This window comes from Lontra canadensis, unplaced genomic scaffold (genome assembly GCF_010015895.1).
Source record: "Lontra canadensis isolate GAN:19392208 unplaced genomic scaffold, GSC_riverotter_1.0 scaffold14, whole genome shotgun sequence".
In the NCBI taxonomy this organism is placed as follows: domain Eukaryota; kingdom Metazoa; phylum Chordata; class Mammalia; order Carnivora; family Mustelidae; genus Lontra; species Lontra canadensis.
In genome coordinates, this window is record NW_022631008.1 from 18,152,188 (window position 1) to 18,168,645 (window position 16,458).

The following is a 16,458-nucleotide window of genomic DNA, read 5'->3' on the forward strand; positions in this document are numbered from 1 at the left end:
TATTCCTGATACTTGATGTGATTTAAAATAATAATAACAATAAATAATATAGCTACCATGTAATGAGTATTTACTAAGTGTTACTTATCATTTCACATTATTGACAGATCATTTAAGGCTTATAATAATTCTATTACCTTTGTATTCATAGCCCTGTGAGATAGTCCAATAAGAAAACACCCTCTGGAAATTCAATTACCTAGAGGCTTACTACCAAGACTTTGGTAGGGAAAGGAAGGACCATCTGATTTTAAAACCTACACCTACTCTGCAACAGTATATCACTTCTCTTAATCCTTCATTAAATACGTTATTCATCTAATTTATCCAGTATTAATATTGACTTGACATTATATTAAATTTATAACAAGAAAGGAAAACAATGCCAGTACTGAGAGCAAAACTAAAAACTTTAAGATAAACTTTTCATGTAACTGTAAGAGTAATTCATCATTTTAAATAACATAAGTAAATTGTGGCATAGAAAGGAATTAAAATTATATTTTCCTTTATGTGATATAAAAAACTTATAAAGACAGTTTTTTCTAAGTAATATAAATTAGTCCAGGTACTTTCAGATCAGTCTGTTTTTCAAAGTTTGTTCTTTCAAACATACAAACTAGTGAAAAAATATTTTTCTAAAGCAGTGGGTCACTCAACATATAGATAAAATTTCTAATACTTTGAAATTTATTGCATTTTATCAAATAACTCTTAGAAATATAAAACACGATACAAACGTTAACACTTATTAGTACAGTAATCATATGATTCATTTAAACCTATACACATTTTGAAGAAGAAACCCTACTAATTATTATAACAACAGATTTAACCAGGAATATCCCAATAACCAGGACATATGGATGCTCTTAAGCCTTCGCTTATTCATTACGCTCACAGTCCTCCTACAACTACTTACTGGAAAGATACACATGCATACTATATAAACCATTTGGCTACTTATTTTACATCAGCATAATATTAAATTATCTTTGATAACTATCCATGTTAAAAAGGTTATTAAGATAACTCACATTACTCATATATTCATACAAATATAAAACTTCAATAATTTCCACTATACCTCATTCTGAAGTTCATCACCACTTTTAACGGAAGCAAGCATATCATATAAAGTACAGCAAAGATCTTCTATTCTTGTTGCTCCAGCCATCTCATTTAGAGTTGCATTTAAGTACTTCTCAACTTCACACCACAAAAAGGAGTCATTTGTTTTTTCCACAGGCTTAAGCTCTGGGGTGGAATGCTCCTGAAAATGTTCATTCAGAAACTTCTTATAATCAAGGCTTATAGTTTTCTGGGGTTCACCATTTATTGGCAGTTCATCAAAGTGGTCCAAATCATGCATGTCAAATGAAAATGCTAAATTTTTACCAAATAAAACTCTATCATCATCTTCTTCTTCTGTCATCTGGATAAGAGCAGTGAGATTGTCTTGACGAAAACGAGAAGTAATTCGATTAGTAGCATTACAAGCTGCAGTGGCAGATGACGATGGAAAGGGACCAAACATCTGTTTGATAGCCTTTGTCTCCTTGTGACCAACACAGTCCTTCAAGTGAAATGTCTTGAAGAGAAATGCAGCTGCACTTTCAATTGCTTCTTTCCCATTACCTATTCCAACTATTCAAAAATGAAAAAAACAGTATTAGCCCAAGTGAATCACTGTTCAAGTCACCCTCTTCAAAAAAAACTACCACAAATATACTTCTGGGTAATTCCAGCAGTGAAAATATACTGATAAAGACAACCAATTTAGGAACAGAAAAAATCCCTTTACATCTATTCCCAAATTCCCAAAGAACCATATTAGGTCAATAAATCATTATCAGTAATCATTCTCTATCTAGAAAGGAGAAACTACCTAGTAACAACTCCTTACATATTTCTAAAAACAGTTTGAGCTGTTAGCTAAAACTTACTTAAAAGTGATTTTTAAAAGCTAATTTAATAGGCTAATCAAATAAACAAAAATAAAGTGTAAAAAATATATCTGAATTACAGACTTGGAGCTAGAAGAAAAACTCAGGGGATCTTTAACTTCCTTTCCAATTTGTACTGCGAATCTGAAATGGCAAGAAATAGATTTATATAATTTTTACTCAAAAACATTTAATACCATCAAGGATGGACAGAAACAGAATCTTGTCAAAGAAACTTAGTTATATTATAAAACATTTAAAAGAATCTGCAGTTTAAAAGATGTAAATTTCTTACTAAAGTAAGAGGAGGAACTAAAGGAGCAGCTACTAATTTCTTTAAAGCATTAATTTCTCATTGCCGATTTTCTCAAATAAAAGATAGAAACTATTTGTGTCATAGAATTCAAAGAATGGCCTTAGAACCAAAAAAAAAAAAAAAAAAAAAAAAGAATTTTATTCTTCAGAGACCCCAAAGGCAATGTGACTAACTTTAAAGTTAGTAATACAACTAATGCTAATATCATCCTGAAACCATGGCTGCAATCATAGAACTGATCACACATCTTGAGTGGCTTAGTACAGCCTAATATTCAATCCAAACTCCTATACTTTGTTTTCACGTCACCCTAGGAGCTACCCCATCCTTTTATTCCAGCCTTACTGACCATTATCCATTTTTAACTCTAGCCAACAAGGATTTCTTAACATCTAAAAACGAGGTCCTGGCCACGCTATGCCTATTTCTATGCAACCTTCCCCAAAGTCTCTGATTATCCAAATTTTACCCATGTTTCAGAATCTAGCTTAATTGCCTCTTTCAGGGTGAGTATAATATTATGTACAATGTTGTACTCCCTCACTGTTCCTAGCCCAAAATAGGTGCCTCAATAGAAATATGTTGAATTAACCTAAACCCAGGCCTCAATGACATCAGACTAGCAGTTTTACACTATATGACACTGCCTCTGTAATTTTTTATCTGATGTTTACACGTGTGTAGGAGACTATTTATATGAGTGAAAATAATTTTACAATAACTATTATTTCTAATTTCCTCAAGTATAAAGTCTACTTGCATGATTATAAAGAATTTATAAAACAGTATGGGACATATATTCTTTTATTATTTAGGAAAATACATGACAAAAAACTTCTATAAATTAAGTAACCCTTTAATTGAATAACATTTATGTACACTTAGTTTATACATGACACTTAGATAATTTGATTTTCAATAATTTAGGAATTGTGATAATTTTACAAGTAATTCAATAAGGTTGGGACTGCTGAGATCTTTAAAAAAAATGGAACTTACATTTTCAAACTCACTTAACATCTAACATTGTAAACATATATTCTTTTGTAAAGATATTTTATACCTTTGGATTTTTCTTAAACAGCTTACTAAGAACTTTTCAATCAAACTATCTCAATTTTTCCTAACAAAATTATCTTTATCTTACAGATGCTATATGGAGAATCAGAGACAAATAACTTGGAAGACATCAAACAGCTAGTTATCAAATGAGATTCAAAGCAGATTTCTAACTCCTAAACAAAGTGCTTCTACTAAACCACACTGATCTCCTATAAATTCCCAGAAAGTAGATTTATCTCAAAGTCTCATGTACTAAATAAATAATAAATCACTTTAGGAAATAAGGTACAAATTGTGAGAACAGTCTTAATTTCTTACTGAAAGTGAAATTAATTAAGTACCATTATTACATCACTGGTAAGTATGTTACAGCCATACACTGCATTCACTAATACAATGCAATGGAACCAAATATCTTGCCAGAAAATAATATCCATAGTAGTGGAAAAGAAGTTATGAGTCTACCTTTGAAGAAAAATAACTACAGACTCTTGGAAACATACACAAAGATCAAAAACATTTTTTCAGTGTTTAAAATTTTTAAATGAGTATCAACATATCTATTTGCAACCCCCCCAAAAAACAAACAACAAAAAAAACCCCCAAAAAACAAAAACCGAAGTCTTTAAAAAATTATTTAAACTAAGTTAGAAAATGGTGCTCATAAAAGTTAATACCCTTTCCTAATTATTAACCCTACCCTCGCCTAATTATTAACTCTGTTCAACCTACTCCACATATCTTTGAATAGGACACGTGTTCACATCACAAAATAGTTTCTTAAAGGTGAACCAGCACCACCCTATTCAGGTGTCTGGAACTTCGTTTTTGAGAAAAATTAACAAACACCATTTATGGCCACTGTTGGCTTTCCAACAGCCTACAGCATTCTGAAAATGATGAAGTTCTCTGGCGCGCTAAAACACGGCATGCTGGCTTTTTGCCACGCTGCCTTCCCGCAACCGCACACGCGTGTCTTCCGCGCCAGGAGCCGAGACACGCGTTCCAGCGTGCGCGGTCCGCACGTAATGACGTAGTCAGCACAGGACAGGGGCTGTTAGTCGACCACCCGGATGAGAATGCACCTCAGGATTGGAGCAGAGAATCCTGGCCTCACGCAGGGCGGCAGCAAAGGAGCCACCCCATTTACCAACACTTGCCCACCCACGAAGGCAGCACGCAGATCTTATGGTGACTAAACCATATTAAAGGTATTTGTAAAACACGGAGAGAACATCTGAAGAGACTGAATGTAATTGATATCTGACCTGTCAAAGGTCTGGCAGGCCCCACCTTCCCTCAACAGCAATGGCAGCGGAAGTGAAACCTCCAGGAAACCTAGGCGCTGGTCCATGGACTAGCTGAACCTGAGCATAAATAATGAGCCAGAGCGAGAGGTGGGGGAGACCTCAGAAAACGCGTGTGGTGTGCTTCTAGAGTGGAAATTTGTAATAAGTAGTCCTTTTCTTACACTGTACCCAAAATTAAATTTGTGAGATTAACTGTGAGGATGTTATTCACAAATAACCTCTTCATTTTTATGTACAATGTAATACTGGTTTATATTTTATGTACAATGTAAAACTGATGAACTCTCAAATGATTATTTCGTAGGCTAAAGCTCTTCAGCCACTTAACATTTGCTCCCAATTTTCAAGCTTTTTCTGTTTCATACGACTGCCTGTGCTAATCTTTCTGGATGGATTTTAAGAAGCTTAGTTTTGTCCTCAAGATTTAAAAAAAAAATCAGTAAAAAATAAAATATACACTAAGTAATCAATTGTCAAAGCTTGAATGAAACTTTAGATCTCCAAACCTATAAGAAAACTAGTCTAGATACCTAACCACTTGAATATCCTATTTTCTATCCATAAAACACTAAACAAGGTGGACTGTAAATCAGAAAACTGGCTTTTACCACCTGGCACTTCAACTGCAACATATTTAAAGAGATATGCTTAGAAGGTCATTAGACTATTCTTTATTAATCATAAATACTTGCCCTGCCTACTACCCAGTTACATTGAAAGAAAAAATGAGATGCGAAGTGTACAGTCATCTATATAATTGGTAACTGATTACTGTAACATAAAACATTTTTAAAATCAGAGCAGCAATGATATAATCTTAAATCATGCTTGACACAAAAATTTACTTCTATATTCCCTTTGATAGAAAAATGCTAAAGAATTAAAGGGTTATAAACTGTAACTTTTAACAAATATCCTATACCTTATAGTTGGGAGATTCTTAAAAATGAATAAAAAATTTTAATTGAAAATTGAATTAAAAAAATCCGTCAACTGCTTGCATTCTTAACTGTTAATATTCAATTTACAAGTTGTCAACAAATGAGTTCCCTGACCAGTTATCTTTAATGTTCAGTAGAAAATATTCCATAAAATCTTTTATATTTATATTTTAATACTGAAATGTTCTAAGCAGTCAAATTTACTTTTTCATGTTTTACAAAACTTTAAGTGTTCATTTTACCAAACACTTGATCTGCATCTGCAAATACTGTATTATAAACCTGCATCAGTGTCAACTGAAGTTTACACCATTTGACAAAAGTATTATTATGCTATATTTGCAGACATTAGCTAAATGATTTTTTAACTGATAATTACAATAATTTTTTACAAATATGTAAAATACTTGTGCAATAAACTTTCCCAGGCAGCATTAGATATTAAAAAAAAAAAAAAGGATTCTGCTTAAATATACTCTATTCCATTCCCCAATCATTTCTTTCCCTTTACATATTTCCCTCCAGTGTCACTGGTGTGCTTTTTAACAAGAATAGTACCGAAAATTTTCTAAAATGAATTGTGCAAGTATCTTCCTTATGTTACAGAGAAACTCAGATATACTGAGATTAAATGACATACTAAGACTATAAGAGCCAGGATTAGGTGTTTTCTTTTTATATTATACCATCTTTCAATAATCACCAAATTGTCAAACAAATTTATGTAACAGAGATCAGCATCTACCATATGACTTTGTTGGGGGATGAACTTAACAATTTACATCATCTAAACTTAAAATTGCCTAGTTATGCAATTTAGTATAATGACCTGCATTTATTTCAGAGTGTAACTCTGCATCAAAGCACCTTCAGCAAAACCTCACATTAAGTAGGCATAGTATTCAAGAAATGTTCAATATAGTAACTTAAAGGAGTTGCTTACACATTTAAATTATTCCTGCACTTACACAGAAATTATTGCCTTCAGGGTGAGCAAATTATTAAAGGAAAGCAAACAGAGAAACATACTTAGTAGAGAAAAAGAGCAATACAAGAGATTAAAAATAGTCCAAAGCACTTCCCCATCTTTTAGTCAGCCATTCAATTTTATGTATATTCACTACAAAATGTGAATACTCATCTTACAGTATAGACTTCAAGTCAGCATCTAGCCACTATACTGCCATTTCTAGTACTATTAAATCCTTCATCAAATTATAACTTGACTTCCCAAGCAACGAAACAGCTAACATAAAAATGTCAATTTTATATAAGAGCTTTCTACATAAAATCATCATTTTGAGCATCACTAAAGAAACTGTACCTTTGAACAAATAACATAGCTTACTGAGATTGACCTAGCACTTTAAACTTATTAATGTCCAAAGAAACACCTTAAAAAAAGTATGATATAAGGTATATACTTCAGTTCTGTCCCCACTTATCAGATGTTTAGTAATGTTATACTTGGTAATACTGCCAGGACAATCAACTGCAACCTTACAAATGCCTCTAAGAAATGCAGTGCAAACTGCTTAGGAAATTATAATCATTTGTAATGAAGAATAATATAATGATAAACTAAAACTTCATAAACTGTGAAGATCTGATCCTATTTCCAACTCTTGCATTGCTATAATGTCCATTCAATTTACTGTTTTGCCATATCCTCAAGTAATCTGAACTGCCTGTTTATACAGCTGATATATCTTCAGTCATGTATGAATTCATTAAGTTATTCAGCTTTTACTTTGTAATTTCTCCCTGAAAACTCCATGAAACAGACATAAATTTAACAACTTTGATCCTAACTATTTAAAACAAAATCTAAACCTGTCCCAGTGTTCTTGAAGAATTCCTTCCAGACTCACCCAAGCACAGTTCCTGACCTTATGCACAGTTCATTCACATCACTGAAGCACATACATTTATCATAACAACTACACAGAACTCTTCGTTTACCAAGGCTATTGGTAAAAAAAAAAAAGTTATTACAAACTATAAACGATTTTATTATAAACTATGTGTTTATAATAAAATCGTTTATAGTTTATAATAAAATCATTCACTGACAGCCATTTGCTAGGTTTTACTCTACAGACTTTTGGTACTGCTTCACACCACAACTATACAAAACAAGAATTATCATCACTGTAATAGATGAGGAAACAGGATTAGTGATATTAATTAGCTACTCACTTTAAATCATCCTAAACTGTAAGAAAATAATTTTATGAAAACAAAACAGAAACATATATGGAATAAAAAATACAGTTGTGAATATTCCAAACAAAGTATTAACTTAATGGATCCATCCATGTATCTAAAAGTAAACTATAGGAAAGTAGAGTTTATTCAGAAATGAAAAGGTGGTTTGATTATCAAAAAATCTAGTGACATAATCTATTCTCAAAAAATTAAAGAAACATCTTGCGTAGATATGATGGCCAGAAGTGGAGCAAGTGGTGAACAAAAGGCAACAAACAGAAGAAAAAGCCAAGCCATTACAGCCTTGGGTCCTAACATTACCAAGTTACTGAATCCTACAGAGGGAGTTTGTAAGAGGAAACATATAAACTCATTTGGTCTTTGTTACCATAGCAGGCTTGATATTTGAGCTGAATACATTCCTAATGCATATTTATGAATGTATAAATATATGTAATAAAAATAAGCATGAGAATAATACAAATTTATTTACTATACTTATGATATTGAGTACCAGAGGCTGAGCAGAGTCCATAAGAGTTCTGAACATAACATTAAGATTTTATATCTTAGGGGCACTTGGGTGGCTCAGTTGGTTAAGCAACTGCCTTCAGCTTACGTCATGATCCCAGGGTAGTGGGATCAAGCCCCACATTGGGCTCCCTAATTCAGTGGGGAGTCTCCTTCCTCTTTTCCCTCTGTCCCTCCCTGCCCCCCACCCCGCTCATATTCTCTCTCTCTTTCAAATAAAATCTTTAAAAAAAAATCATTACTTAAATAATAAATACTGAAGGAAACATAGCTAGCTAAGTGTTAAGCTGACCTGTGAATACACAGGCATTTATTATGTTTTTATCAGTCTGAAATATTTTAAGAAAAATAATAATATGAAAAGCCATTAACTTTTACTTTTTATTGAATAAAACAAGAACATATACAGTACACATACAGCTCAAAGAATTATCACAAAATGAGTGCACCTATTTAATATTAATCTGGATAGCTACTTCTAGATAGAAAGTAATATCAGCTCCCTAGAAACTGCCAAATCTACTCCATCATTACCTGCTTCCTCAAAAGTAGCCAATATCCTGACTTCTAAATCAGAGATCAGTCATGCCTAGTTTTCAATTTCATAAAAACAGAATCATTATCCTATCTGTTCTTTTGTGTTTGGCTGCTTTCATTCAACATTATAAGATCCATTTACAATGTCACATGTAGTTATAGTTCATTATTATTATAAGGTAGTCTACATATCATATTTTTCTATGCCATTATTTAACAGTGAATTGGACTGTTTCCATTTTAAGACTATTACAAATCATGCACTGGTCTTTTGCATACATGTGCAGGCATTTTTATTGGAAATTTATGTACATATTACTGGATAATATATACCAAGACTTAAAATAACACTGTCCAACCACAGCATATACCATCAAACAGTTATTCAAAGCAGTCATACCAATTTAAAACACAATGAGTAGTGGATGAGAATTGTTATTTCACAATCTTGAGCCTAAAAAACAACCGGTATATCATTTTTTAAAATTTTAATCATTCTGATGTGCATGTAGTGCCATCTCTTTGATTACTAATAAGGTTGGACACCTTTTCATGTTTACTGGACATTCAACTGTCTTCTGCAAAGTGCTTATGCAAGGTTCTTGCTCCTTTTTATATAGGATTACCTTTTCTTATTAATTTGTAGGAGTTCATATTTAATATAGATACAAACTCTCTTTTGGGTTATATATGAAGCTATATTCTCCTACTCTGTGACTTGTCTTTTTATTCTCAAAGAATAAAAAATATCAGTTTTCATGTAGTCCAATTTGCCGTCATTTCCTTTATGAGTGCTATTTACTATTTAATAATTTTCCATATATGGAGATCATGAAGATATTCTTCTTTATTATCTTTTAAAGGATTTATTATCTCAAGCTTCACATTTCATTTTATAGGCTGCTTAGAATTATTTGTACAGGTTTAATTTTTTTCATATGCATATACAGCTGACCCAGCATCATGCACTGAAAAAACAGCCATGTTTCACTACTTCATGACCTTCGTGGTAAAGAAAGAGCCCTAATATTCGTAGGTCAGTTTCTGGACTCCATGCCATCCCACTCGTCTATTTGTCTATCCTTAGACCAACATCTCACTTATAATTTACTATCTTTATAACAAGTCTTAATATCCAGTAGAATCAATGTTCCCTCTTAATTTTTCAAGGTTGACTTGGCTGCTCTTTGCCTTTGAATTTCCATATAATTTTCAGATTATCTTGTCAATTTCCACACACAAATGCACATCCTCAAACACAAACCCGCTGATAGTCTGATTGGGATTGCAAGAATCTCTCGGTCAATATGGGTAAAAATGGTATCTTATAATAATGAGTCTTCTAATCCTTTGTACATTATTGTATTTATTTAGGTCTTCTTTAATTTCTCTAATATTTCAGTTTTCAATGAGGAAGTCTTTCTCACCTTTTGTTAAATTTACTTCTAGATATTTGATGATTTTTAATGCTTTTGTAAATAACATTTTAAATTTGCTGCTGGTAAGCAGAAATAAAATTGATTTTTATATTGACCTTGCTAAATTCATATTCTAAAGATAGTTATGTGAAAAATGGGAGTTTCAATAAATCTTTATACTCTTTCTTGCCTTTGACCTTCAGTACAGTGAGAAAAAGAAATGGTGAAGGGCATTGTCTAATTTCCTACCTCAGGGGAAAAGCTTTTTCATCACTGCATCACAACATATGATATTTGATCCAGGCTTTTTTAATATATTATTTGTCAAATTAAGAAAGTTCTATTCCTAGTTGGCTAAGAATTTTTATCATAATTGATTTTAGATATTCAAAAAAAAAGTTTTTTCTTCATCTACTAATCATGTGATTTCAAACCTTCATCAATCACCTTATTTTTCCCTATTAATCCAGTAACATTTTGTGCATTCATGTGGATTTGTGTTCCCTCTCACACACACATTTCATATGTATTTTTTATTGATCCATTTGGCAGTATATTGCAGTCTCCATGACACTTCACTATAAACACTGCAGTATGCATCTCCTGAGATTCAGCATATACTTACACGGTCACTAAACCACTGACTCACTTGAGATCTAATATTACCTCAGGATATCCAGAGTATATATTTAAATGTCTACCATAATGGTCCCCCCAATTTTTTTATTATTTTTTTCCAATTCAGGATTCAATCAAGGATAGTACATTGAATTATTATATGCCTGTAACCTTCTTTAATCTACAAATAATCTCATGCCTCTTTAAATGACATTATATGACATTCTCCAGTAAAGCCATCAAGGCATACAAATTTCTTCATGAGAAGGTTTTTAATTACAGATTCAGTTTCTTTAAGTCAAGTATTCAGATTTTCTATTTCCACTTTTGGCCATTTTAGTCATTTTTGTCACTTTAGTCCTTTGAATCTGTTAAAAGCTTTTCTCTTCTCATTCTCCTCTTCTTCTTCCAGCTTCCTCTTCTGGAATGAACAGTCACCTCTAGGAAAAAGTGGCCCAAAAGCCAGGATCACATTTTCTGGGTTTATGTCTGCTTCCAGATCTCAGCCCCATAATTCATCGCTTTGGTAGACTCCGATGCAATTAAACAAATTTTATATTTTACAGTCTTTCTAGTTATTCTCAGCAGAGAGTTGTTCCAAATTAACCTGTCTGCCAATTTATGGGAAATGGAACTCCAAACATTTTTGGAATCTGCAATTTTCAAGATAGCTACTTTCCACAAATACTCCTGCAAAATTTCTTGCTACTTCCAATACACAACAGGCCTTTATTATTCTAAATGCGTAGCGTGTCTTCCATAGACAGGATTTCCAGATCCTAATATCTTTTTAAGTCTTTTCCATCAACTGATTTCTTCCCTCAGTTTTAATTCCTCACTTTTTGTAGTAAAGCCTTATTTTCTTTACAACTCATAAAATGTAATGGATTACCAAATTACCTAAGCCACATTGTTGCAAGTCACTTTTGTCCAACCTACATTTTGACTCATACTTTTCTTAAAGGCAAAGTTATTAAAGGTAAAATGCATAAGAACGTTGAAACCCAAATAAGGCAAGAGTTATAAATCAGAGAAGTCAAAACAAACAGGTCTGTGCATGGTGAAATAATACGAATAAAATCATGAGATCATTCTGTTCTGGCTCTGGGAGAGATTCAATTACAGAGCAGAGTAGGGAACTTCAGGGTCTTTCTACTGACCTTTCCTCCATTCTTGACCCCCACTCTAGTTTTTCTAGAGGTCTTATCAGCTTCCCAAAATGAGTATTAAGTAACAGATACACATGCCTAATACATGATGCATTTTTTGATCTTGATCTCTTTATTTTCAAAGACGTTTCTTCTTAGAGCACATAAAACATACTGACAAAGTTTCATTGCCAACAGAATATAGGTTAATATGATTATGCATATCTTTTAAAACCCATGGAGGAGATAGCTATGTCTAAAATGAGTATTTAAAGAAACTAAGATTAAGGGCCAAGAATTCTACTTTCAAATAATTTATAATGTTTCCTCCCTAAAGCTAAGTTTTACTATTAAAATAATCTTGAGGGGAGAATAAAATTGTAAAAAGGTACAGGAATAATTAAATATAAGTCTGAGAGGAAAAAAATACTTTAAAATAACAATAACAAAAAGCTGTTAGCATCAGAAGTAATAAAGATCACAGAGTACTTTTAGTTGAGTTCTCAAAAGTTTACTTAATTATTGAACATCTACTATATCCATTGCACCATATTAGGTATTAGTATTCCATACTATAATAAAGTATGGAATAGATGATAGTCTAATGGAATACCATCTACTAAGATTAGAAAAGAGTAACAGATGACATGAATGAAGTCTAAGCCATTTCTTCAGGGATGAAAAGCATTTCACCGGGTAAACACAATGAGGAAAGTTATTTTAACATACAAAAAGACAGAAAAAAACCAGTAAGCACTTTTAAAGAAATTAAGTTAGTAGACATTGTATATGAGTAGTAGTAAAGATTACATGTGATAGAATGGCAAAGAAATGAAAAGGTAAATTGTTTCAATTCATAAAGAAGCTTTTCTTATGTCCATTCTAAGGAATTTGGTCTAAAGAATAATATGGGAATAAAAAATGAGCTTTGGTTTTTACAAAGATCAGTCTAATAACAGTGAAGAAGTTAAATAGGAAAGGAAGGCTGAGGCAATAGGCTACTACAGTAATCAGAGAGGACATGTTAAAAGTCTAGATTAAAGTAAATAACACAAAGAGTGAATTTAAGAATGGGGAAAAGTAGACTTGATGGAACATGACATCTGACTACAAATAAAGAAAAGAATCTAGTATTTCCATCATGTGTCTATTTCAGAATTTGGGTCTAGCCTATCTTCACCATGAATCAATCATGCGATTCAGTTAACCTTTATGGATTCTGTTAATTTACATAGTAAGTAAAAGGAATGGACCAATGTTCTCTGATGTACCTTACCAGCTTAAAATACCCATTATAATGACTAGTCAATATAAATGGTCTTAAATAAGTTCCTTCTACTACTGTATTCAATTGAAATATAAGTGATTGTTCTTCTTTCTTTATTCTTTTGCTCTACCTCTTTAATACAATTATACCAAATTAGCTGTGTGAAAGAGCAATATAAGAAATCATAAAAACATTTTTCCCATGTGACTAACTTTTTCAAAACTGCTAATTTTAATTATACTTCCATTATCAGCATTACTGTCATTCAGAAAGCATGGCTGACTACTAGGCAACTATTAGTATCAATAAAGTTAATAATTACTCAATGTAAAATAGGATTAAAAAGTAGATACGATAGAGCATCTGCCTAAATCCAACTCTAAGGTTTCTCTGTCATGAAAATATTCTTTTGAGATATTACATCTCAAAATAATCAATCCTTAAAAACATCAATGAATAGATTAGTCCCTGAGTATGAATCAGATGTTTTGCCAACAGGCAAAACTCCTAGGATTACATTTAATGACTGATATTTAAAGCAATGATTTCTGACTTGTCAAAGATACACAGGGAAGAAGTCCAAAGGGTACCTTATTTCTTAAAAATCTTAATTTCCACGTAATTTAAATAAAGAAATAATTTAGTCATGGTACTGAATAAACTCAACATTTTAATACTTTTTTGCTAAGTATTTGGAGTTATTTTTAAAACTGAACTAAAGAAGAGGATAGACACTTTCTACAGTTTTTGAAAAAGTATTTTAGTCAGATCACAATTGCCCCCGCAATGGCCCCAACATCTTAGAAATGAAAACAGTGAAGTCCAGAAAGGTTAAGATCCTAGTCAAGTTGATGTTGGTAAACTGGAGACTGCATTTGCACTACAATTTTCCAATGAATCTAACTACTTCTATATTTTTTAAATATTATGCCAAATGCTATTACAAATCTCATCAAAGTGCACTTCATTTCCCCTAGACTTAAACAAACAAACAAACAAATCCCTTACTTAATAAAGCACTTGAAGTTCAGAAGATAATGTATATGTGACATTCACTTTGTACTTTCACAAATTAAAACAATGAGGACATTAAATATTATACTATATTACAAACCAATGATAATTAAATAATATATCAAAGTCAAAATATTTGAAGAATAAATATAAAGATTTGATGATCATAAATAAGTATATGAGATATAATAGGAAAACCCTCCCCAAAGTTCATGTAAGGAAGAACACTGCCAACCAGCATATGACAAAGAATCTAAATTTTCCCTCTACCAAGAAATCAGCAGAGAAAACTTTTTATTTATCAAGTGAATCCTAAGGCTCGAAACATGCCTAACACTATTCTAAGCACCCAGCTTGAAGCACTGAACAAGAAAAATAAGATCCTATCCTCATGAAAGTTACATCCTAGCAGCAAAACACAGGCAATAAACAAACAAGGAAAATATCAGATAACGATACACGTTAAGGAGAAAAATGCTGCTGAGGTTATAAGACAAAAGCATGACTGGGTAACAACTTGAGACTGGATGGTCAGTCAGGACCTCATTAAGGAAATAAGTTTTTGGCTGAGTTCAAAATAACAAGAAAGGATCTACCCACTCTAAGAGTAGGACAGAAAGACATTCTCAACAGAAAGACATTCTCAAGACCTGCACTAACTGGGATTGAGGATGTGAGAAAAGGCCAGTGTCTCCTGAAGCACAATTGGTGAGGACAAGGATGACTTGAGGTCAGAAGGAACGTGGAGGCCAGATCTCACAGGACCTGAATATCAGCATGAAGTTTTTGGGTACAAACCTGAATCTGGAAAATTTAGAACTACAGTAGTGTTAGCTATGCTTTTTTAGTTATCAGAGTCTAGAAAGAGGATGAATCTCAATGAACAAACTCAGATGTTTTACCAAAGAACCATTTGTTTTATTTTGTTTTTGTTTTTAACTTTGGGAAAGTAAATTATATTGATATGTGGTATCACAAACTCTAATTATAATTTCTTTCAAATATAATCAATTGATGAGAATATTAGTGTGCAAAAGGAACTGAAGCAAAATTTAGCTTTAGTGCTGCCCCTCACTATGTGCTGGCGGGCCTCTATAAGAAATTGGTCCCCATGGCTTTTAAGGTTCCTTCAAGCTACATTAAAATTACCATTTACTCTCTCCTTATTTCAACCATAACAGTGGTTTGCAAACTCTAATTCTTATGAATCCCTCATGATTAATTGTATAATAAGTACTAATTTAATTCTGTTTCATGACTCTTTCCTGAGCCCCTAGATAGGTAAGACTATCTTTTATAGTTAAATACTTGTCTGGAAACTTGAGCCTTTCCCTATATAGTATACAGTTTAAAAGGAATCTATTTTTAAACCCTAGTGAACAAAATAAAAGAGAACAAAACAAAACAAAACAAAACTATACCTATCTGTTTTGCAGCCTGTAATATATCATTTAAGTCTTCATTTACACTTTGCATTTCACTCTTGTCCAGTTTTTCATTCAAAAATTTTACTATCTTCTTCCACATCACATCCAAATCTACAATTTGTTCATGAAGTTTAGACCGCTTCACCTGAAACAGCATAATACAGTGACACTGGTTAATGGTCTCCTCAAAGCCATCACTTACCATGTATATTTTGCATTACAATATACAACATAGCACCCACAAGAATTCAAAATTGCTTTTTAACAATTTAACAAAAGCTCCCAGAAGGAGCTTTATTGAAGTGTGATTTTAAAATATCTTGTCTGTTTAAAAAAACTTTATTTTTTATAGTTTTGATCACAATGAATTTTCATTATGCAATTATTTTCATACAGCAAAGGAAAAAGGAACAAAGGAAAAAGTCCAACATCCAGGGGTGCTTACTATTCTCTCATTTATATTGTTGGCTATAACTCAAGATAAAAAGTTACATTAAGGGGCACCTGAGTGGCTCAGTGCGTTAAGCCTCTGCCTCTGGCTCAGGTCATGATCCTAGGATTTTGGGATGGAGCCCCACATCGGGCTCTCTGTTCAGCGGGAAGCCTGCTCCCAATCCCACTCTCTCTCTGCCTGCCTCTCTGCTTACTTGTGATCTCTGTCTGTCAAATAAATAAAATTTAAGAAATTAAAAAAAAAGTTACATTAAAATGAGGC

At 32.4% G+C, this 16,458-nt stretch overlaps 1 protein-coding gene across 4 annotated transcripts in view; it reads right to left on the bottom strand.

Moving 5' to 3' along the window:
* ASCC3 (activating signal cointegrator 1 complex subunit 3) overlaps positions 1-16,458 on the bottom strand; it is a 340,635-nt gene that overhangs the window by 304,797 nt on the left and 19,380 nt on the right. For all 4 annotated transcript variants that reach the window (XR_004382744.1, XM_032858205.1, XM_032858204.1 and 1 more), the window contains exons 3-4: positions 15,738-15,888; positions 1,088-1,647 (exon numbers count right to left, since the gene is read on the bottom strand). Coding sequence is in view for 3 of the 4 variants with exons in the window: in XM_032858205.1 (XP_032714096.1) it covers positions 1,088-1,647; positions 15,738-15,888 (711 nt within the window). In the remaining variant the exon portion in view is untranslated. The remainder of the gene's footprint in view (positions 1-1,087; positions 1,648-15,737; positions 15,889-16,458) is intronic.